This window comes from Eptatretus burgeri, chromosome 5 (genome assembly GCF_056783735.1).
Source record: "Eptatretus burgeri isolate ZD-2024b chromosome 5, Ebu_testis_v1, whole genome shotgun sequence".
Classification (NCBI taxonomy): domain Eukaryota; kingdom Metazoa; phylum Chordata; class Myxini; order Myxiniformes; family Myxinidae; genus Eptatretus; species Eptatretus burgeri.
In genome coordinates this window covers 97964490-97988402 of record NC_140965.1, presented here as the reverse complement: position 1 = coordinate 97988402, position 23913 = coordinate 97964490, and the positions used below count along the sequence as shown (strand labels likewise).

General features: G+C 41.7%; 1 protein-coding gene across 10 annotated transcripts in view; it reads left to right on the top strand.

Moving 5' to 3' along the window:
- LOC147027028 (uncharacterized) overlaps positions 1-23913 on the top strand; it is a 171142-nt gene that overhangs the window by 85927 nt on the left and 61302 nt on the right. For 9 of the 10 annotated variants that reach the window (XM_085883089.1, XM_085883087.1, XM_085883084.1 and 6 more), the window contains 14 exons: positions 2608-2706; positions 4408-4506; positions 4619-4717; positions 6675-6773; positions 9212-9436; positions 12950-13048; positions 13138-13236; positions 13683-13781; positions 13938-14030; positions 15696-15777; positions 16067-16120; positions 18707-18827; positions 19606-19678; positions 21940-21995. In XM_085883089.1, coding sequence (XP_085739215.1) covers positions 2608-2706; positions 4408-4506; positions 4619-4717; positions 6675-6773; positions 9212-9436; positions 12950-13048; positions 13138-13236; positions 13683-13781; positions 13938-14030; positions 15696-15777; positions 16067-16120; positions 18707-18827; positions 19606-19678; positions 21940-21995 — 1397 coding nt within the window. The remainder of the gene's footprint in view (positions 1-2607; positions 2707-4407; positions 4507-4618; positions 4718-6674; positions 6774-9211; positions 9437-12949; positions 13049-13137; positions 13237-13682; positions 13782-13937; positions 14031-15695; positions 15778-16066; positions 16121-18706; positions 18828-19605; positions 19679-21939; positions 21996-23913) is intronic. The other variant, XM_085883085.1, reaches the window with a different exon arrangement.

Sequence of the window (23913 nt, the reverse complement as noted above, 5' to 3'; positions counted from 1 at the left end):
TCATCGTCCAAAGATGCTGCAATAAATGAGATAACATGAGCACAGTGCATTTTATCCAACAATGATTAGAGCAAGCAATTTTTACCTGGACTCAAAGAAACCTTGTGTCAAAAACAGCAAGGAACAAGAAATCATTGATCGATGTATTCCACCGTATTACTTGGACCTTTCAGAAATAATTGTCAAGGAGATACAAGGAGCACAAATCGACGTGGCGTATAAACCACCATGCACTATCCGCAGTGCTATCACCAAATTATTAGACCTCATTCCATCTGGTGATAAGTCAGGAATGGTGTACAATACCACTTGCAATGATTGTGGTCAGGCATATGTTGGTGAAACTGGGAGAAAGCTCATCACATTTGGATTAACATATATAAGGGCAATGTGGCTGGGTAGGGCATATCAATCAGCCATCACTCAGCATCAGGTACAAACTGGTATTGAAGTTGACCTGGATAGAACCCACATGGTTTTTTTGGGGGCTTTATAAAGCTTGTGGATCACAAGCAAAATGTTGCTCGATGCTGACACTGCTCTTCCTGTTTGTTTCAAAATTGGAGTGGTGTTCAGTTTTGCTTATTGGTTGGCTGTGCCTTCTTTTTATTTTAATACTAGACGATCTGTGAACCTGTTGGGTTCCCGTTGTGACAGCTGTTGATAAAAAAATCATTTCAGAAAAAGAAAAAGAAAAAAGATAGCTCCAGCAAACTATACCGCTGAGGTTGTTTGCATTGATCAAATTCTCCCGAAGAGGACTTGACTGAATCGGGAATTGATTTTTTAATATTTTGTTCGTTGCCCGATTTGAACAAAACTTGATACTGCACACCACAGGAGAATGGTGGGCCAAAAAGGTTTGCACCATCATGTACCATTTTGGCTGTATTTCAGGAAGGTAGGTAGATAGGTACATTTAGTAATATATAGATACAGTATATCAGACACACCACCTGACTGTTATGGTGACCATCGCCGTGGATTATGTCTCACTCAGTAAAACCACATAATCCACAAAGAACAACCATCTGTCTGCCACCCAGACAATTGTTCCTGCGAATACAAACCATTCAACCAGAAGGCACATGATGCAATCGGCAGGTAAATCAAAACATGTGGAGTGTGACGAGCACTCCCCAATCTCCATTGGACATAGTCCTACACCAAAGCGTCACCTCCAATCCAGATGCCTCAGCTCGGTGACTGTCAAACAGACAAGATAACATGGACAACATCAGTTAAACATGAAACAGAACCTCCTATCCAGATTTTGGACTTTTTTGCTCCTCATCACGACGGCGTACCATCTGTCAGAAGGTACACACTGTTTGTCAAAAGGTCGACAAGCGTGAATTCAGAACGGCATGCCATTGAAGTCATGGTGACTCACTCCTCCGGAGTGATCCAATTGTATGACCATGCATTTTTGCCTGTCAGGGTTATGTAGGATTATGTCCAATGGAGATCGGGGGAGTGCTTGTCACACTCCACATGTTTCGATTTACCCGCCGATTGAATCACGTGCCTTCTGGTTGAATGGTTTGTATTAGCATGAACAATTGTCTGGGTGGCAGATGGACGGTTGTTCTTTGTGGATTTGCGGTTTTACCATGTGACATAATCCGCAGCGATTATCACCTTTACAATGAGGAGGTGTGTCTGATGTTTAAACAATGAATGTGGTATCTGGATCCGAGATAGAGCTTTGACATTAGCAGAAACAAAAAAGAGGAAGAACAACAAAACCTGGATACCTGGATGGTGGTTTAGTACTCCTGGAGGTCTAAGAAACTCTGATGTACATAACATTGAGGCACTAATTGTAGAAACAAGCCGGTAGGGACATGGGTGGTGGCTACAGAATTGCATACTCGTCATACAGTTTTTGACCGATCGGGCTGAAATTTTTTGACAAAGAGGTTGATTATAGTGCGCATAAAAGTGCGGAAGCCGATTTTTGATTTTCGAAAAAAAATATGTAAAAATATTTTTCGGATTTTTTTCAAAAATGTCAAAGTCCTGTTGCTAGGCAACGGTGGTGTCCATAGCAACGGTGCTCAAAAGCATAGAACTAGATCCTGGTATGAACCTACCAGTCAAGTTTCATCAAAATCGGTTGACTCCTCTGGCTTCCAGAGCTGTCCATTACAAACATACAGACAGACAGACGGAGAACCTGAGAATAACGGTAGTCTAGCGACCACCCAACAAAGCCTACAACAGGTGTAAGCCTCCCTCTATCCTATTGGGGGAGGTTTAAAAATCACATCGTACTGTCCACATTTTAATCAGCCATTCCATAACCAGAAATGTGTTCATATCTGTTAAATTATCCAATATCAGTCAGTCATCATAATGGTCAGACACAAACTTTGATTATCTCGACAGCATATCAAGTTCTTCACCATCTGGTGTTTGGCTTTAATGAATGAATAAACATCGCAAAGCAGTGAAAGTCACCTTCATAAGCTAAAGCGGTGTACCAATCTTTGCTTCCAAGCTGTGATAAGGATGCCAGAGAAACAGTTGGATTGATTGATCAATGGGTGGTGGACAGACAAAATTCCAATATACCTCTAATCTTAATGTGCATTGTATTTGTAGAGGGGAGAGACCCCACTGCATGTGGCTGCACGTGAGGGACATGTGCAAGCTGCCAAGGAGCTATTGCAAGGAGGAGCGGAGACGGATGCTTGCACACAGGTGGACAACCTCCTTTCCAAGAGGGATTATCATTCGGGTGTGAAGTGGGAAGCAGATCTTTTCTTACAACCTTGGCAGTGCCTTTGTCTGTTTCTGCTGCTTTGTTGAATCTGAGAAGGGGAAGATGATAGAGAGGGAAGGGGATGATGGAAATATAAATTATTTATGAGCAGTAATGGCTGTGCTGGTGAGTGGGGCATTGCATCATCTGGCCTTCATAGCCAGTCTGCTTGTCATTCGACTCCATCCACGACCTTGAGAAAGTTGAAGGACTACCAAAGTCTGCAGCATCTTTGATGATGAAATTCTGCAGATATTATTATGATTATTAAATATAATTTCTGAACTAAATTTAGCAATTTTGGCACAATTGGGACTAAACAAGGAAGAAATATCATCTGAAAATGTTTTACTTTGGAATTACTTGTGTATGCTAATGTTGTCCAACCCTGGGAGTGAAAAACCATAATTAAATTATTCCTGTGGTCTTACGACCCATTTGGTGATTTATTTATCGATCATGACTGTTATGATTATGGTCTTTTATAAAATCATGCAACCAATGTGCTGTTCCAAGCTAGTGATTAAATATTGTTAGCTAATTTCCTTTCTTGTTGTTTCCAACTGTGGCCTCACTGTCACTACATTGTCTTTTGACCCTCTGTCAATTTACTCTTCCATATTTACTCTTCCATGAGCTTCGATTTCATGTCCTGTACAAGAAGTTATAAAGTGTAAGTGGGTCTCAGACTTGAAGTCCTTGAGAGAAGACAATGAGGTAACAGACTCGTGAATACAGTGTACATGCGAGAGAAGAGGATGATGAATTAATGTAAGGTTCAACCCAACTATCAACTGTTAAGACTGATACTTTGCAGAACACATGTAACCAGGTGGGGCAAAGGCTGGGCATGGATGAGAGGTGAGGTGAGGAGGAGCAATACCAGAATATAGCTCGAAAAATACTTTGAGGCCACCAACTTTTCTGTAGTGAATGAGAATCAGAGCCTGAGACTCAATATTTTGTTGCAATACTCAGCCTCCTGGAGAGAGACAACCTAGTCCTGGATATCCTGTGAATGAAATGTTTGTGTTAGGCATATGATATTTGCTGAAATGGTGCTGACCCATAAGGAGAGATCCATAAGATTGGAGCATAGGCTTTGCTGTTCATAGACCAGATGGAAAGGGATTGGGTGGTGCATAATTGCTTGAGCTTGAGAAGTTGTTGTGTGAGGGGGAGGGGGGGGGTTGTGGGGAAATGGGTGGTGAGGAAAAGTGATGTGGTTTGGGTTACCGGGATGGGGTTGGGCTTCTCAATTTGATGCCATCTGTTCTGTTGTACATGCCTGGTGTTGGCTTAATGGTTAGGGTGGTGGGCTTGGGATCCTAGGATCCTGAGTTCAAATCCCACTTGGCTGTTGAAATAATACCTGGTGGGGTTGACTCTGCCTATCAGCCTTTTGAGGTTGGCAAAATGAGTTCCAACTTGCTAGTATCCTGTGGCAGAGTGGTGACCCATCCAGGATCGTGCCCAATAGACCAGGAGACTGCTTAGGCAGCACCAATGCTCTGCACAGAGAATTGTCCCGATGGATGGATGGATGGATGGATGGATGGATGGATGTTACTGTTGTAATAGTGATTTTTTACACTCTCCTTCTGATGACTCTTGATTGGTGCACTTTCAAACGTCTTCAGGATGGAGAGACTCCTCTGCACGTTGCAGCACGTGAGGACCAGGAGAAGGTTGTGGACAAGCTCATTGAGAATGGTGCACCACTTAATATTAAGAACAAGGTAAAGTGCCTTTGATTCACATTCAATTCTTGACATGTCAACTGTTTCTAATCTTATAATGCCATTGCTAGTCTTTATTTGAACAAAGCCACTTTTACATTTTTATATGCAGAATGGATTCACACCTTTACACATTGCTGCTCAGCATGGAAGTAAAGGAGCTGCAAAAGTCTTGTCAGACAGCAAAGTGTTGATTGATCCTCAAGGAAAGGTATTTCTTAAGATCCAGTCTTTAGCTTGGTTGTGTAACTTCTAATACAACCAACTATCTAGTCTTTATAAATATAATAGAATGGGTGTCAATCAGTGGGGAACATGTCCCCCCGCCCCCTCCACACACACTTTTGGAGGAGGGGGAGACACCATATCGATTGTCCCCCCCCCCAACTTTTTGGGGCCAAAAACAAAAAATGTGTATACTCACAAAGGATTACCCATCGGTTTTCCTTGCAATTGATTTAAAACATTTAATGAAATTTTGAATGAGCAATTAATTATTTAACAAGTGGAATATTAATATATCCTTTACTTTTTAGGAACATTTTTACCTGAATGCTGTATGGCCCGAACATAATTATATTCAGCCGCAACCGCTCAACATCGCGTGCAGCTCCATAACACATGTGGACCAGCACTTGATAGCGTTAGATGGCAACACTGAGGGCTTGTCTTGTTTCGGCATCATCATCATCATCATCATCATCATCATCATCATCATCATCATTTGGTGTCTGCCTTCGGTTGATGCACGTGGTTGTTAGTTATCCAATCTCAACCAAACCTGCCAGGGAGACTAAGGGTCCGTCATAACTCATAAGACCAAGGTGTAACAACTTGGTTTGCCCCTCTCCCCAGGGACTGTAGAGTTACACAAAATAAAGTTGAACCCATTCCCCCTCGCAATCTACCAAAGATAATTTTCTCAGAAAGGGCTTAGAATTCAAATTTTTCTGGGGCTCTTTGGCAAGCTACGGGACCCCACGTTCTATTAAATTTGTGTGATGTGCTTGTATGTCCACCCCACCCCACTTTTCAAAAGTGATTGACACCTTTGTATAATAAGCTAATGCTGTCAGTCGGTTTGTCCCACACTGAAACATGGAAACACTCCTCGGAGAGAAATAATTATTCAGTAGAAGTTGCTTTAAATTAATCCGAACCTATGGGAAAATTAAAACATTTTCCAATCAGACAAAAAAAAGTGAATCTCGGCGGTGTCTAGACAACAGGCCACTGCCTCGATTGCTGCTGAAAAAAATATTTTCCTTTTCTGTTAAGAAATATATAAGCTCCCATTCTTGAGCTCTTTCAACCAGCGCAAGAATAAATGGCTTCCTTTTTTTCTTTTTTATATCGTGGTATTTCTACCATGGACTTCTACTGGTGATTTCATATTTTCCTGTGGAATCACTGTTTTTGGAAAAGAAAATGCAGAATAATATGATTCTGTCCGTCTTGGATGCACATAGTTGGAGCTTGTGGAAGAACTAATCAAGTGGTTGAGGATTTAAACAGTAAAAGGAAAGTGAAAAAGAATGAGACATGCACAAGCACATTTACACAATAATTGTCATCGACAGACATGGGGGGGCTCTGGCTTAATAGCTCTGACTCGGTGTTGATGCGACTTGAAAGACTAAAATGAAGATTAGGACTGAGCAGACATTTGTAATAATTTGTACAAAATGAAGAAGAGGGAAACAAATAATTAGTGGGCATACAGTCAAGACTTGTATCCGGATGTATACAAGAAAGATCTTGGTAGATACATGTGTCGGAACCAGTAGCGTTGTAGGGTATAAATGACACACTTTTATAGGTGTAAGGTGATACAATAAACTTTTTTTAGGCAAAGAGGGCAACAACCTGCCTGAAGTTCAAAAAGGTACTTTGTAGTTCTTGTCGGAGCTAAAAAAAAATTTAAACAGAAATAGAGCTTTGAACTACATTGAATCCAGGGCTACAATGTGTGATACAGGAGCCTCAATCCACAGTGAGTAGCAGTACTCCATGGCACTGAATACATACAATTGATTTTGGAGCTTGGGAGTGCCAAAAATGGATTTGGCTCGACAGAAAAACAATGCTGACTAGTTATGATTTTATTGTTTATTCAATGCTTTTTGGCAACATACTTTAACCTTAATAAATCACGATCCTATGCACAGCACGACCTGACCCCTCTACATGTGGCTGTACACTATGGGCACCCGGACGTGGCTCTGCTGCTCCTCGAGAGGGGGGCTTCTCCACACTGCATCACCAAGGTATTCCTACATCCAGATTCAAACAAATCATGGCTCGCATCTTGTCAACACTAAAAGTTAAAAATCAAAACGAGCCATGGCTTATCGTGCCATTGATCAATCGATGCAATGCGATACCTATCTTTTTTTTGTATACCTTGTCAAGGCTCGTATGAGAGCTAACACACAGCACATAACAAGGGGGGCATGAGACAAGAGGTGCGTGGGAAGGACAAAACAGTGGGGAACAAAGACATTAGTAGATCTGTGGAAGGGAGAGGGATGGGGCGGGGAACATGTGGTATACAAGATGGACGCTACACCAAGATTCAGGAAGGAAAGCAGAGAATTTGAAGGAGGTGGGTTTGGGGTGGATTAACGGGGGTAGAAAAGATTGAGGATTTGGATGGGGGACGATAAGAGGTTGTGGGGAACAGCTGATTTGAAGGCTTGGAGGGAAGAATGGGATTGAATAGAGTGAGTGAGTTTATTCCAAAGGCAGGAAGAAAGAGTAATGAAAGAGTGAAGGTGAGCAGTAATTTGTGATTTTGGTAGTTTTACCAGAAGGGGGTTGTTGGCAGACCTTGAGCACCCTGCGGAAATATGGTGGGGACAAATCGCAGACAGAGCAAGGGGGGCAAGACCGGAAGGAGACGCTAGAAGACAGAAAGACCACCGACCTGCCTGCGGTGCGGTGATTGAGTGAGAGGCCCAAAGACTCAGCCTCATTGTGGGAGATACCAATGATCCGAAATGCCTTGGTTTCCACAGTGTGAAGTCGAGAAAGGTGAGAGGCAGGAGGACCAGCCCAGAGGGGAGAGCAGTACTCCATCAGGCTGCGGACGAAAGCTTTGTATGTCTTGACAGTGGATATAACCTGCGGACTCAAGATTTATTCCCATCACATTTGTCTGCTGTTTAATGCAAGTTCACCTGTTGTGGTTGCATATTGCCATTAATTAAAGATACATTTGTCTTCAATGTGCACTTTGATCTTGCACTGCAGCTGAAGCTTCATTGATGATATTAGCATCAATATGACATGCCGGTCATCTGATCAGATCTCTCACACCTCCAAGCTCGGCCAGTGTGGCATCTGTGGCAGACGTGTAAATAAATCCAAATTCCTGTCCAAGTCAGTTACAGTTGAATGGCAAACCTGGCTAGCCAGTTCATGAAAGACTCAGTCCAAATTTCTACCCATCACCAACTCCACAAGAAAGCGGTATCGCCAGCGCAATGAGCAAATTACAAATTCCTGTCCAAATCAGCTCCAGTAGAACGTCAGATTTGGGCCAAACCTCCCGCTTGGTGGACCTTACAAGAAAGTGGGATTAATTGTGAGCACTATAGAAGAAGTAGATTTTCATAACTTTTTAAATGCCCTTTTTATCTTCATTGAAGGGAAATCTATGACTATAAAAGGTGAATTTGCATTCGACAGTTGGCAAGGATGGCAGGAAATAGAATCTGACTCTGCAGGTTCAATCCACTCGAACTTCTGAAAAGTGATCGGATGTACCTGGTGTGGCACCCCCACCTGAAGTGGTTTCAAATGTTCAATTCTGAATAATTTCGGCTCAGTTTGTTTTATGTTATTGAACTCTCATCAGCCAATATTTGCGTGGTGTTGGCTTAACGGTTAAGGTCGCTGCCGTAAGATCTGAGGGTCTTGAGTTTGAGCCTCTGTTTTTTTCCGTTAAATATCACTAGGTGGGTTGACTCAGCCTGGCATCCTTCCGAGGTCGGCAAAATGAGTACCAGCTTACTGGAAACAGGGGGCACTGCACCAGCTACACAGCTGCACTCCCAGTGATGATGGGACCAGCAGTCACCGGCTGCACATGAAATAATAATAATAATAATAATAATAATAATAATAATAATAATCAGCAGATATATTTGGAAACTGCAAATTGATTTGATAAAAATGGGATGAATGTAAGACAGATTGTGTGTGGAGTGTGTGTTTTGTTTCCTAGACCCTCAAATTTTAAATGAAATATAAAAGACATGGATCCTAAAGCAAAACGTTGTGTTAAATATCTTCTTATTTTGTCCTTTTATTTAATCCCCATGTTGCGGCACACGGGTCAAAGTCAAAATGTTTTCCCCTTTTTAAAAAGATTCGGATCCAAAAGCAGTTTTCTAAGATCCAAAACCTGTGTGGTGCACGGACTTCTTTTCCAAGATTTTTGGGAAATGCATCCATCGGTATGGGAAAGATTTGAGACGCTTGTTGCAAAATCTTCCATAGACAAAGATGAACTTCTACACCAAGATTCACATGTGCAAGCCCTTTAATCGTTTATATAAAAAAAAAACTTTTTGACTCCTTGACATGAAAGACAATGCCATGTTTTGGCAGACATCACGTAGTGACATGACCGACATCGGTCTTCTCTGTTAAAATCGGCTACTTACAATCACTGAAACCTATCCATCTTGTATTCAATCAGAGTGGCCACACCGCGTTGCACATCGCAGCTCAATGTGGCCCAGGGCAAAGATACAGCAGCCCTGAAGGTGGTCCGGTGGTGGCGTCACTGCTGTCTCGAGGTGCGGACCGCGAAGCACGAACTCGGGGTGGGGTAACACCGCTGCACCTCGCGAGCCTCCGTGGACACCTAGGGGTGGTCAGCGCCTTGCTGCATGCTGGTGCGGCCCCAGGTCCCACCACCCAGGTAATCAGTAGCCGTATGATGAAGGAACACCTCTTCTCTAGACTGGTTTGAACCCCACATCGTTCGCCTTATACCAGAGAGCATTTTCTTCCTCTGTTTTGTTTCTCAGATACTCAAGCTCATTGGAATCTCCTTAAAAACACACTGTCCATGATTAATCTACTCGGCTCTGTTTACCTTTTTATGATTATAGTGAAGGTCTAATACGAAACGATAATCCAAGTTGTACTTTTCATTCCTTGTGCATCTTGCTGTTTTGTCCGATCTTTTTTGCGGTAAATCCCATCTTGCAGTTTGCGTGCAAAATGTTGATGCAGGAACCTCTTTCCTTTCTTTTCTTTTTGTTCCAAATAGCATTCCATTCCTGTGCATTTGTGAAACCACTTTACCACAGCCAGTCATTCATTATTTCACTAATTTCGAATTCAATTACTTCTCCAATCACCATGGCCATGTAAAAAATAGACCTGCAATAAAATTCTTCTCGTTTAACCCTCTGTCCTGCAGTCTCTTTTCACTACTGACAGCCGTCGCAAGCGGTGCATCCCTAATAGAGCAAGTGGGTTTTAAATAATGAATGAATGAATGTTCCCCACCATTAATTACCCGATCTCATCCTCCCATCCTGACATGCCAGTTGCATTTACAGATGCTTGAGAACTGTTTAGTTGCTGGGATGCAGTGCATTAAAGGTCCAGTTATATGCACTCAGTTATGGGTTAATGGCATCTTGAGCGCCGACAGTAAAGTGCAGGGAGGGGAGATGAAGGGCAGAATCAAGATAATTTTCACGTCAATAATTCCTTCATGAAAAAAAGTTTTGCAACATATGCCAGAGAGTTTAACATCCATTAGTGTTGTTGAGGAGAAGGTCGCATGCACCTTGAAATGGGAAGCGATCGATGCTGCAATTTGATAGGTCAAGAAGGAGGTGAGTAGAGTGGAATTCCAGCAATTTATGAATGATGGAATTGATGTCAGCACTCTTCACTGCAGTTATACATAGTCATTTATTTTTTATTATTTTAAATTTTCTCAGTCATCACCATGAAGTCTTTGCTTCTCAGAAAAATGACTTGCAAAAGCCAAAAGCAGGCTTGTAAGTCATTACATGTACGGTATAATACTGTGAGGGCAGATGCAATTTCACTTTCTAAAAGTCTGATTTGCTTCTGCTAAATGTTTATTTCTACAGAAGTCAAGGCTCATGGAAGAGCTCGAAGAGTGTCCAAGGGATGTTCCATGTACCAGTATTTAGTTATTGTCCCATACTATTCTGAAGGCATCAGAGCTCCCATAACCGATTGTGAACTTTTTGTGTATGGAGAATCTACCTGAATAGGTCACGACTCAATTGCAGGCTGCTTTTGAAGCAGCCCTTAACCAGGGCAGAAATTGAGGCTTCGGCTGCCGTACCAGCCCGTAATGGGCCACACCTTGTCGGAAGGTGTGGTAGGATCTTTAACGTCCACGTGTGAGTGCTATCAGGTGGGACAGGTCGCTTAATGTCCCCTTCAAAAATAGTTTACTCACTGATGCAATGGTATACCCTGGCTATGATGCACTCAATTGACGGCTTATAACTTGGCAAGAAAGAAAGTTCAAAGGCAAGTATGCTACATTTCAACTGTTTGGCCAGCTTTGTAATCGGTTGTGTTTATAAAGTGGATCTATATCGATTAACATTGCAGTAATACCTCGCTCAACGCTGCCCCGGAGAACGCTGATTCATTATAGAGCTGTTTTTCCTGCAGAAAATCTTTACAAAAAAATACAACGAAGAAAATCCAAAACACGGAGCGCTCGCCGAGTAAACACACTCGCCGTCATTGTCTGTACTGTATGCAAACACTCTGATCCAATCGGCGCTGTTTACTCTGCCCTCGTTTTGCAACAGGATGAGCCTTCTCCCACCTCGTCCCCCGCCGCTGCCATGTAAGAGGTGTCGGAGCAGCAGCAATTATTCTTTTTCATGATGTTTGTACATATTTTATGTGTTTGTTAATACTTACGGATGATATAATTATAAAAAAATTATTCTTTTTAGTCATAAAATAATATGTTTACCATCTATATTATGATTAATTTTATTACTGATACTCCAATGAAACCATGATATGCTGCTGTTGGGGGAACGCATCTCCATCTGAACAATTGTCTAATGACCCCGTTTAGCGCATTTTTGATTTGATTAGTGCTCTCTTTTCCAGGAACACATCCTGAGCACTAAGCGAGGTATTACTGTATTCACAAGAAGGTGGCAGTGAAAGCCTTTGCTGCCCACCTGTGAAATAGGTGCTAACACTGAAGACGGTGTCCAATAAAAGGTGTATTTATCGTTGGACAATTAATGTTGTCAAAAAAATGTTGAGAGAGGTGTGATAACCGCTGTGAGGAAGGAGTGTAACCGCTGTGTATGAAGTGACGTTTTGGACGTCAGCCATTCTTTTCAAAGCAAGAGGGCTCACGCCCGAAACATCATTTCACCTTCTCCCTCAGGGTGGTTTGCATACCTCTCTCAATATTTTGTTGATAAAATTCACTGTCCTTATTTTTCCACTGACTCAGACTGACTAAAATTTTTATGAAGACGAGTTACCTCCACCACCGAATTTGCACGGAGGTTACATTTTAATCCCCGTCTGTCTCTCTGTTTGTCTGTCTGTGAGAAGGATATCAAAAAGTTATTGACGGATTTGGACAAAACTTTGGGGGACAGGTTGGGTGTGTGACGAAGCCAAATTGATTAGATTTTGGTGAAAATCTGGATCCAGATACAAGAATTTTTTTTTTTTTAATTCTTAATGATTCTTCACCATTGAGAGATAAGGCCAAAAATATTATCTAGCACGATATCTTGAAACGTTGGACGGATTATGACAAAACTCGGTGGATGGTTCAGATTTTGGTTCAGGTCTGGATCCAGATCCAGCCTCTCTGCGGATACAAAACATTAACTATTTAGCCTGGTTATGCACTCTACTGAGTGCTGTTCTTGTTTCCCTTTGTATTTATTTTTTCTGGTGTACGTGCATAATTTAAAAATTTGGGGAAAAATAATCATACAGCAGTAGGTATAACTCTGACTGCAAAGGGCACACTTCTGATGGGCATCGCTGACTCCTTAGACAGACACATAGTGGGAAACAACAAACCTGCAACTCACGAACAGGTTAATCATTGTGCAAGATCGCAATATACCTTCAAGAAGAATGTTACATGGGAGGTGGTTCAGCAGATCGTTTGGTTAAAAATGTTTTGCCCGGTAACGATATAGCTTCATCAGAAGGTCACTTTGAAGGGTTGAGACTTCTTGAAGTTGTGAAGTGCACTTACCACATTTACCTCGTGATGTGATTATTTTTGTTACATTGTGCCATTGAGTTCTAGAGTACATGGTGATTGTGACGTTCCATGCATTGTGGGTTAAATGACACGTGCAGGAGTACTTGAGCACGATGTGCAGGTACGTTTGAGATGTGTCACTGTGCGCTTGTGGTGTGGATGCAACAGGCCGGGCTGACTCCACTGCACCTCGCTGCACAAGAGGACCATGTGGAGGTGGCTGCAGCTCTTCTCACGCATGGCGCCGCCTTGGAGCCAAAGACACAGGTATCTCCTGCATGTGCACCATTGATTGATGCACGCACCCATAAATATGCAATAAATTGGCTCCGTGTGATCACCTTTTTGTGTTCTAGTTGGGTTACACACCCCTGCATATCGCCAGTCACTATGGCAACATCCGCATGGTCGCCTTCTTGCTGCAACATGGTGTTGATGTCGATGCCAAGAACAAGGTCAGCATCTGAATACTCGAGATTCATCATACCTTTTTACTTTTCAATATAGCTCTCTCGATGTCAAAAATTTTCAAGTATTAAATGGAAATGGTTCATTCCGAGTTTTGTTTGTTCTTTTTCATAGTTTTTAATCAACATGTGCGGTATCTTGTTTAGTGTAATTATCAATTTCATATTCACAGTCGACATTTTCCAACCATGGATCCTTAATAACCGTTATTGCAATCTTCCTTTTGGAAGTCCTGACCAACCATCTTAACTCGAATTGTGAAGTTCATTTTTTACCTCTTATTTTCCATTGCATTGTGGATAAATGTATAGAATTCTACTTATTCGACAGATATGGAATTCATGCTCAATGGTTAAGCTGGTAGAACAACCTTATTGATTAAACAGTAAGAGTCATCAAGTGTTTACTCGCAATTGCTTGTTCCGATGGGCAGGATGGATATACGGCACTGCACCAGGCAACGCAGCAAGGCCATGGCAATATCGTCAATTTACTCCTTCAACACGAGGCCAAACCAAACGAGCGCTGCTCTGTGAGACATTGTTTATAACACTGAAACCCAACAATTTATTTTCTGTCATTGATCTCCATTCCTTAAACTTCTTGAGATATTCTCATCATGCTGTGATCAATACCCTTAGGAATTTATTCTATATAAATCAATAATTCCGTACTTTGCTGTGTAAAGGATGGAAGTCGGCCACTGGACGTGGCACGGAGCCTGGGATACATCTCGCTTGAAGACACACTTCAGAGAGTGACGGACGAACCGGCGACACTCGTAAGGGCTTGACCCTATCAGAGGGTGCTTCACTTGCTGTAATCATTTTTGGTCACGACACCTAGTTTGGCGTTCCCGCTGATTTACACAGCTATTTTTAGTTGCATACCAATAATTTTGGTAGATAAGTTTACAAGACCATGTAACCATTAATATTTGCAATGTCATAAACATCAACAGTATTTATGCATGAAAAATTGTTGTCTATTTACTCCATCATCGAGCACAAGTTAAGAATCTGTAAAATTATCACTGGCATATTTATTTATTTATTTATTTATTTATTTAATTGATACGGTACACCTGCTACATGCACATACATGTCTCATTGGTGTGTTGGCGTTTTCATGCCATCTGCATCATAATATTTAGGGCATGTGCTTTGACTTGGAGCATGTCTCTGTTTGGGACACGTCGCCATTTCATGGCATGTGCTTTGACCTTTTCATCATTGTTAAACTGAATGCCATCCAAATTTTCTTTAAGAGGTCAAAATAGATGTAAACCACAAGGTTGTTGTTTGCAAATTCATATTGAACTGGGATTCACATATTCATTTGGCATGATGGTTGCTTCTTCGCTGAGGTGTGCCAGTGACGGTGGTGAAGTGCCCATGCACATTCAGGCAGGAATTTATCTGTTCAGGGTGCCAGCGATATTGCGTCCTCTTCGCAGAGACACCACGGGATCTTTATGATTCACCAACTATTTCTAGCCTGTGGGAATCCCGTTTAACGTCCATCTGAGCGCATCAATCAACCTGTCTGTGAAACACCAGGATGACGGTTTATATCTGGGTCAGGATTCAAACCCCGGCTAGACAATTCAGAGGTTAGTGTGCATTTATCTAGATATATCCTGGCAGCCACAGTCATACGGTGACAAGTCTGGACTTTATATGCAGTTGAGGAGGTGGGGGGCAGGGGGTGACTGAAAACTTCCTGACCCATCTGTTTCCTTTGTTGCCCCCTTTCCATTAACCGAACTGGATTTTACTCGACAATGAACGATTCACATTTCCAACACCGATGCGGAATATTTCGGAATTTTCACTTTTAGTAATGAGGCGATTCTCCAGATTCGCTGTTGAACACATTTTATGTTCGTTTGAGTCACATCAGTCAGTTACATTTGTGGAATACTCAAGTTCGCTCACCAATTCACGGCCATTTTTTTTTTATCTCGCTGTACCATTTAAACACACCTACGTGAAAGATGAGCATCGCCAAAATATTCAGGCAGTCTTTTGGTGAACTTCAGTGGGTTTGATGGTTTCTTTCTTCAGGAAATGAACGATACATTGACGGTCCACAACACACGTGACTATGTTGGTCGCCATCTTGGTTTACCCTCGCTGCTTTGATCAGCACTGCCGTCACTTCCTGTATAACGGGCTCAAATAGAGGAATATAATTGAGCACAATTTCAGCATTGAACCATTAATTATTTTTACAAGGTCAACAATAAAAATGTCGACATGGTGGAGGGCTGATGCTTTAGGGATGGCGTGAAGCCGTAAAACATTTGCGAAATTGACAGGCCTGTAGCAAATGTGGTCTCAACGAAGACTATTAATTTAACTATTTTGCACTTTCTTCTGCAATTTCCACCGTCATCTCTGTCTCATGCTAACTCATTGTTTTCATATTTTTATCTTTGATGCAGTTTAAGGAAACAGGTGCAGACAAGCATAAACTCAACATCCCAGAAACCATGACAGAGTTTCCTGAAGTCTCTGACGATGAAGGTATGATTGCAATTCGCCGATTAAACTTGTTGTTCTGTCATTGATTTGTAATTCACTGCGACTAATACGCATGGAGCAGAGATGGCAGGCTTAGAAAATTAATTTGTCACAGGTTTATCCGCTGTCAATATTATTTTTAAAAGGAGAGAATGAGTGAGATGCAGAAATAGGACGTCGTAGACAGGTCAGTGCAGACAGCATTAGTCATACCTGGGTTGCCAAGATCACGTGCCGTGACTGATATTATTCCAGTTTTGTCATCGCCACAATTTCCCCCTTTTTCCCCCAGGACAACATCCACCACGCGAGAGCACGACCATCCCATCACTGCTGGTTTCTACATGTATGCACCATTCCACGCCATATAGGTTTCACATCCTTCTCGTCAATGTTTGAATTCGACATCTTCCATCTCCAGCATTTATTTTATCTTCAGTGTTACATCACATGACATTTAGAAATCCGAAACGAGTGTTTATTGTTTATTGTTATTTAAAAGCTTCTGTGGAACGTTTGGTGAACAAGCAAATATTTCTGGCTTTGTCATTTATCCCCATGATTTCAATCCATAGCCTGTTTTGAGTAGAATAACTTCAGTGGTGTGTGTGTGTGTGTGTGTGTGTGTGTGTGTGTGTGTGTGTGTGTGTGTGTGTGTCTGTGTGTGTGTGTGTGTGTGTGTGTGTGTGTGTGTGTGTGTGTGTGTGTGTGTGTTGTTATCTCCATATGCAGGTTTCAGAAGGTGGAATGAAGCCCTCCCAGGTCTCAAAGTATCCATGTGTGTGTGTGTGTGTGTGTGTGTGTGTGTGTGTGTGTGTGTGTGTGTGTGTGTGTGTGTGTGTGTGTGTGTGTGTGTGTGTGTGTTTTCCTTAACCCGTGACTATAGAAATTGCAGTAAGCTCAACGCCATGTACGTAGTACGGTACCCCCATCCCATTGATACAGGCATACATTAGCTGGGTCACTCTGAGATCCAATGGATATTAATTATTAGATGCTGGTCTGCTAACCTGAACACGACTTTAAATCCGAGCAAATCTCACAGTCTCACCACTCTAAAGCCACCTATCTATTTCCCTAGTTTGGCACTGGAAGAACTTCTCAGCCTCACTATTAGCCAGGAACTCTCCTGTGTCAACTGCAGAGCAAAGCTGGCCTCAAAAGCCAGCTACAGACTGGGCATCCTCCTTTGTTGCAAGTTACTTTGGGAAAATTTCCGCCGTACGTAACATTTCGAACATGTCGCTTTTGGGAAATTTCGAATACTTTTTTGTGGAAGAGCAAGGTGACAGAGGTTAAAAAAGTCAACAAACTGATAGGGGCAATGGAGCCAGTACAGATGGACACAACCAGCAAGGGAATGAATGAACAGAAGAAGAGGGAAGGAAACACAGTTATCTGCACGTGAGAAGGTTGGATTATGTTCGGTGTGTTAATGGGGGTAGAAACGATCAAGGGCAGGGACAATCACTCTCACTATTGTCCGAACAGAGTCAGTAAGCAATGTATTCAAAAGGGTTTTATCCTTCCCGTTCTTGCTAAAGATCAAGTGGCTTTTGCTGGAAATCACATTCATCATGAAGGAAATCAATATGAAACCTGGATAAAGTATAGTTGTTGTAAAACATGCTTGATGGGTCGATTTAGATAGACAGCTATAATGAAAGCATACAGTATTTGTCGACAATATGCAGCCATTGCCATGATGTCATCCTCTTATGTTGTTCGTCTTTTGTCTTGTGTTTCTTTTTACTCTTCGATCCTTTACCGAACTCAATCATTATTCTTTTGTATAAAAATGTAATTTCCCCACCCCCCTCCTCCGCATTCCTGAAAAAATATATCACGTTCTCTTCTGAACACTTGTGATTATTATTCTTCGTTCGTCTGCAGCACAAAGCTGCGGGGTAGCATCATTGGCTGAGGGCACGGCTGTGATGCTGATGCAATGCCCTCTGCTGGCGAGGGCTGGAATTTGGAATTTGTTCATGGTGCCGGTGATAGCTCGCCTACTACTCTCTGCAAAGGGCAACATGGTATCTTTAATGTCCTCCAACAAATGCTGGCAGATGGGATGCCAGTTTAACATCCAACCGAGGGATGGCACACCCTGACTGTGAAACACCCATGTGACAGTTTATATTTTGGTCAGGATTCGAACCCAGGCGAAACAGCTTAGCAGCTTCAAGACGAGTGTGTGTACATCTTGGCCATCCTGTCAGCCCCAACACTTACGATGTTGTGAGTCCAGGTCAATCCCATAGTACTGTGTGGATTTGTCCATTGTCTACTAATGTCCTTGTAATTCATGTAAAATGGACACTGAACCGTCCTGTAAGGCCCAAGTCTAGCATGTGATATTCAAGCTACTCGAAGAGAGTTATGTCCTGTCATAAACAGAACACTTTTCTTAAATCTTTCTTTTCTTAAATCCATGATTCAATGATAGTGAAAGATCACTGCAAATAAATAACAACAACCTCTAGAGTCAAGAAGGTACTGTTCAAGCCAACATTTTAACAAGTCATTCTTGGACATGCATTTTTATATTGAGAAATGCCCTTTTAATTAATAAAAAGTAAAAAAAAAATAAAACCATTGAGACAAAAAGCGCATTTTTTGTGTGTACTTTAGCCCATTGACTAAAATATAGGGTCATTCAAAGCTTGTAAAAGCAAAACACATGCACCCTGGGCCTTCGGCCAAAAGAAGAAGACGACATTTCTGCTTTCAGATGTGATCAGCAAGAAAATGGTCTTTAAATTTCAAGGCATTTTGGCTCGGCTTGAATCCTGTTTGTCTCCACATAGCATATGAGGGGTACGTTTAGCAAGTGCTTGATTTGCATAACCAAATTTGTGTGCAGTTGAAGGGGAATGTATGCATCGAACCTTTCATCAGGCTGAAAAACAATGTACGTTCTGCTCTGCAGTTGATGCCGAGGATGTGTCGGGCTTAGAGGATGACTCGTCACCACTGACTGAGCAGCTGGATCAGCAGAGCATTCTGGGATACGTACCTGGCTCTACGAGCTACAGCACACTTTACAGCAGGTCTGAAAGAAACCGTTGGGAGTAAGGTTGCGTTTGGGGGTTGAACATGGAGTTGGTTTTTTTGATGATGTGAAAAAGAAAAAAAACCAATAATGGATAAAGGGAGGAAAAAATAAACCGTCGTTCTATCGAAAAAATTTGGTTAAATTGAGGCTTGTGTCTTGTCACTTGCACCGTGTGCAGGTGTGCGTGATTGTGCGACGTCGTGTGATGTATGATCGCGAGCATGTGTTGGAGGATGTGTACTTCACTTCTGTTAGAGGAAGACCAAGCCTTTCCTGATGTGGATTTCAAATTTCTCAACATTGATTTAATCTACTTCAACCTTTCCCCACTGTGCACCCAACCACACCCCTATCATTCCCCATTATTCTTCTCACCCTGTTGGCAGCTCCGGGTGAGAGTAAGGGACAGGAGTTGGAAGGAGACACGCACTAGACGTGGTCATGGCAGTAATTATTTACAGTCAATCCCAAACAGTGCTCCTACTCCTTGTTTTATGTTTTATTTCGTTTTACTCTTTGCTTTGAGCCGAACACTGAAAACATTTAAAATGCCCTGGAAGTTGGAAAACTCAGTTTCAGAAACAACAAAACATTCCAAAAATGCTTCTTGATTATTATTATTATTATTATTATTATTATTATTATTATTATTTTATTTATTTATTATTATTTTAACCCAAGTCGCTCTACCCAGCAAGCTAAGTCGTACATATTGGTTGGAATACATTTTTTGTTGGCTTTGTTTTTGTTTACAATTCTCATCTTTATTGCAGCCCTTACAAGTCCCCGTTGAGAATAAGCAAGGATCCCCCACTCCCCATCTCTGAGAGCGAGGTCTTTTATATGGTAAGGATATGAAAAAGGAAATGAGTTCTGTTCGAACTGTTGTTGCAGAAAAGTAATGGTTAAAAAAAAACAAAGAACCCAATATCTCGGGTTCAATGTCCGAGTATGTGATTGATTGTAAAGCAAAATGATTTCAATGGATTTTGGTTTAGTAGATTGCTAAATGGCCAGGTATTTGTGTACATGGATGAAAGTATGTTACATGGTACAGGAACAATCACTTTTGATTGTTTTTGGAATGAATACCCCAAGGGGATAGTCATAATGTGAAAATCACCTGTAAACTTCGTCTTCTTCGTCTGCAGTCCACGGCTGCTGGTTGCATCATTGATTGAGGGCATGGCTATGCCAGTAATGCAATGCTTCTATTACTAGTACACTGGTGCTCATTTTGCCAACCTCAGAAGGATGATAGGCTGAGTCAACCCCACCTGGTTTTAATTCAACAGCTGACTGGGGCGCAAACTCAGGACCCTAAGATCCCAAGCCAGCCACCCGAGCCACGAAGCCAAGACCAGGCTTGCTTGTTTACTTAGAATTTGTGATACTGCATCATCATAATGATCTTTGGTACAACAGGGCAGTGTTTATGTTGACAATCTGTCATCACAATGGTTTGTAGATATTTATTTCTGCTAGTGAAGCTTGTTTGAATGGGGTTGCCAAGGAATCTTTGTAATATGAGTCGCATTGGAAAAGATCCACATTGCTTCTGGACCACGAGCTTGGTCACTGACGTCTTTGATAAAGGAAATGTACTTTCTTGTTTGATGTGACGGACAAATGAATATCAAATTATTTCACTTTTTTGTATTTTATTTTGTGCTCATGCATTAGATTGAACTTAAAAAAAATTGTATCCAGTCAAGGCTCATGGAAGAGCTAGAACATAGAATATATAAGGTGGATAAGAGTTCAGGTGTGCCAAGGAAGGACTTTGTATGGCAGAGGATACCCAGTCGGTGGTTGGCTTTTGAGGCCGACGTTAAAATGTGGTTTGCCCAATAATGATCATGTCTGATAGTGAGACCCAGGAGTTTGAGTGAGCAAACTTCCTCAAGAGAATTGTTAAGAAAGTAGATGGGAGGGTTTGCCAGACGGTCCTTTTGGAGAGAGACAGTGATAAATAGATAGTTTTTGAGAGAGGGAGAGAGAGATTTCGATTTCTGAGGGTTGGAAGACAAATTACAAGTGTTTGACCAGCTTGTGATTTTTTTTTTTTTTTGAAGGTCTAAAGGAGAGGGATGAGAGATGTCACGGCAGAGAGTGCAGTCATCAGAAAAGAACTAAAGAGGATTTTTCAGTCAGAGAGATTGTTGATGAAAATTAGGAGTGCTATGGGGCCTACAACACTGCCTTGGGGGCACTGGTGACATTTGAAAAGTGGAAATGGATCGAAGGGGAACATACTCCAGAGAGAGACTTAACAAGGTGCCACCAGGTTTTAGAGGAGGGAGACAAGTTTGAAATTCATTCTTCAGGTTGGATCGATGTTATTTTCTGGTTCTCCTGAGAGTGGACACACTTGTTGGGGGCGTTGTGGAATGACGCGGGCTTTGTCGCTTTGCACATTCTCAAATATATCAGCATGGCAAGTCGTTGGAGAGGAGGGAGAGAGGAGAGAAGGAAAGAGGAGGGGGGGAGAGAAAGAGCAGGGGGAGAGTGATAGAGGTCCATCAACCATTGATAGTTGCTGCTTGAGAATGAAAGAGCAATTACCTCCTCCATCAAAGGTGGACGGTCATTATGTTTTCACCACCGTCAGTTTGTCTGCCTGTTTGTCTGTCTGTGTGAATAGGATCTCAAAAAGTTAGGGACGTATTCAGACTAAATTTGGTGGACAGGTTGGGTGTGTCACAAGGATGAATTGTTTACATTTTGGTGAAGATACTGATCCTGAAACTTGAATTTTAAAAATTAATTCTTCACCATTGAGTAGTGATAGGACCAAAAACGATAGTACTGTATTTAGCATGATATTTGAAAAAAGCTCTGAAAGGATTATGACAAAACTTGGTGGATGAGTTGGGTAGGTGACAAGAACAAGCTCATTCGATTTTTCTTAAGATCTGGATTCAGATCCGGCCTATCAGTGGGATACAAAACGTAAATTGTTCAACCTGGCAGAGGTATGCGCACTACCGTGTGCCATTCCAGTTTATAATCTCATTGCTTTGAATCTTTTCTTGTTCACATTTTATTCCCATTTTCCACTTTCCACCCATCCTTCTCTCTCTCTCTCTTCCTTCCACCTGACCCAGCCACTTGTTGATGCTCAAGAAGATGATTTTGTCCTAACAAGTCCCTTGAGCTCTGGGTACGCTCATGTTAACATGTAAATACCATGTCAAGGACATCACAGTATGAAATGCATTTGAATGTATAATTTTGCCTTCTCTTTCTGTTCACTCTTAAATGCTCATTTTCACTTTTGCCAGATATACCTTTGTTACCCACCTTGTAGTTAGTAAACATGAAGTGAAATAGTTATTTTGCACAGTGTTGTACAAGATTTGGACGTTCCATCTTCTTTTTTTAATGAGCGATAAATTAAGCTTGTTATTGTATATGAGATTTAATTTGTACACAGGCATATACTGCAACTCCAAAAAATATCACACATTTGGGTTGTTGATGACGGAGATCCCAAATGTTCTGTCACTGCACTTTTAACTCCTAAAGTGAAAGATCTTGGTGATTCCATAGTTTAAATGTGTAGTCTCATTGTTTACTCTTGCTAGATTCATTGGTGAGACAGAACAATGGTGCACAAGAAATCCACCAATAAATTTTAGAACTAAGCAAGAATCGATTGTGATCCATCGATAATTAATTATTATCTACCATTTCGAAACATTCACAATCGGTTCCATCCCCGCGAATGCATACTTCCCCTACCTTTCCAATTTCTACCTTCAGGCTTCGTACACAGTTTTTTAGATATATATATATATATATATATATATATATATATTTTTTTTTTTTTGTATACCTTGTCGAGGCTCGTATGAGAGCTAACTTCCGGTTCTGGGTTTGGAGCATTGGCAGGTCTCCTTGGGGGCTCCATGCTGACGATCTCAAAGTTAAGTTTCCAGTCGTTATCTATCCCGTTTTAACTGTTTATTTTCTCACCTGCATGTTACTGTGTGTTCCTAGTTCGGTTTTGTTTCAAAAATCGTGCTATTTTATGAGATTTCGTCGAACTTGTCTTACTGGGTTCTTGAGGCCTATCCTTGAGGCTTGAGGCCTACCCTTTGTTCCCCTCGGTGTACGATCGTGTTTATGTTTTTTCTCCCCATTATCTTCAATTTCTATCTTTCCCACTTTCTTAACGTCCCCCATCCCAACTAATCACTCTTTTTCTTATCTTTAAAAAAAAAAACCGCTACCTTTCTCCGATTCTTCATCTTCGTCATCTCCTCTTATTCTTCTTCTTCTTCTTCCTCTATTTTTTGACAACACTTCCATGACCTAATCTGTTGAAATCTCTCTCAAACATTAATAATAATAACAAAAACAATCTCATAATGCTTCATCTTCCTCTTTCACACATGTGGTACTCTTTACTGTATCAGAATGCACTTCTCTTCTGCTATTTAAACAGGTTGCTCTCAATTCGACCTTTCCTTCATTCCTTGCCTAAAAAATCCAACTGTTACAGCGTTTCTTCTCTCCATTCTCTGAATTCGCCTTTATTGCATCCCTCAAGAAATGTGTTTAATCGCATAACTGACCTAAAACTTTAAAAAACCCCAGATTGCTATGAATGTTCGCTTTCCATCAACCATTCTTTTTTCCAACTTCAGTGCCAACTCACCCCTCTCACCCTCACTCTCAAAGCAATCATCCCATTCTTCTCCCTCCAAACCTCCCTCTCACTTCTCTCAAAAACTGCCCCCTCACCATTCTCCTACCATTCATCCTCCTCACTCATCCTTCTGAAAGTTGCCCCCCCCTCCCATCCACAAAGCTGCCTTCTTCCACTGCCCTCTTACCTCCATCTCTTCACTCCACCTCCTAAAATCCTCAACTGCCTTCTTCCCCCTCTCTTGTCCCCCTCCCCCAGCACCACAGAGCCTTTTCTCCTCCTCATTCGGCCCCCGCCCCGAGCTATTCTGCAATCCCCCACACCCTTTCAACAACACTCCTTACCTCCCCCCTCTGCAAAACGTATACAAAACAGTATATGTTTTGTTCATATATCTCATGTCTGCATGTTACACACTGTCAGATGA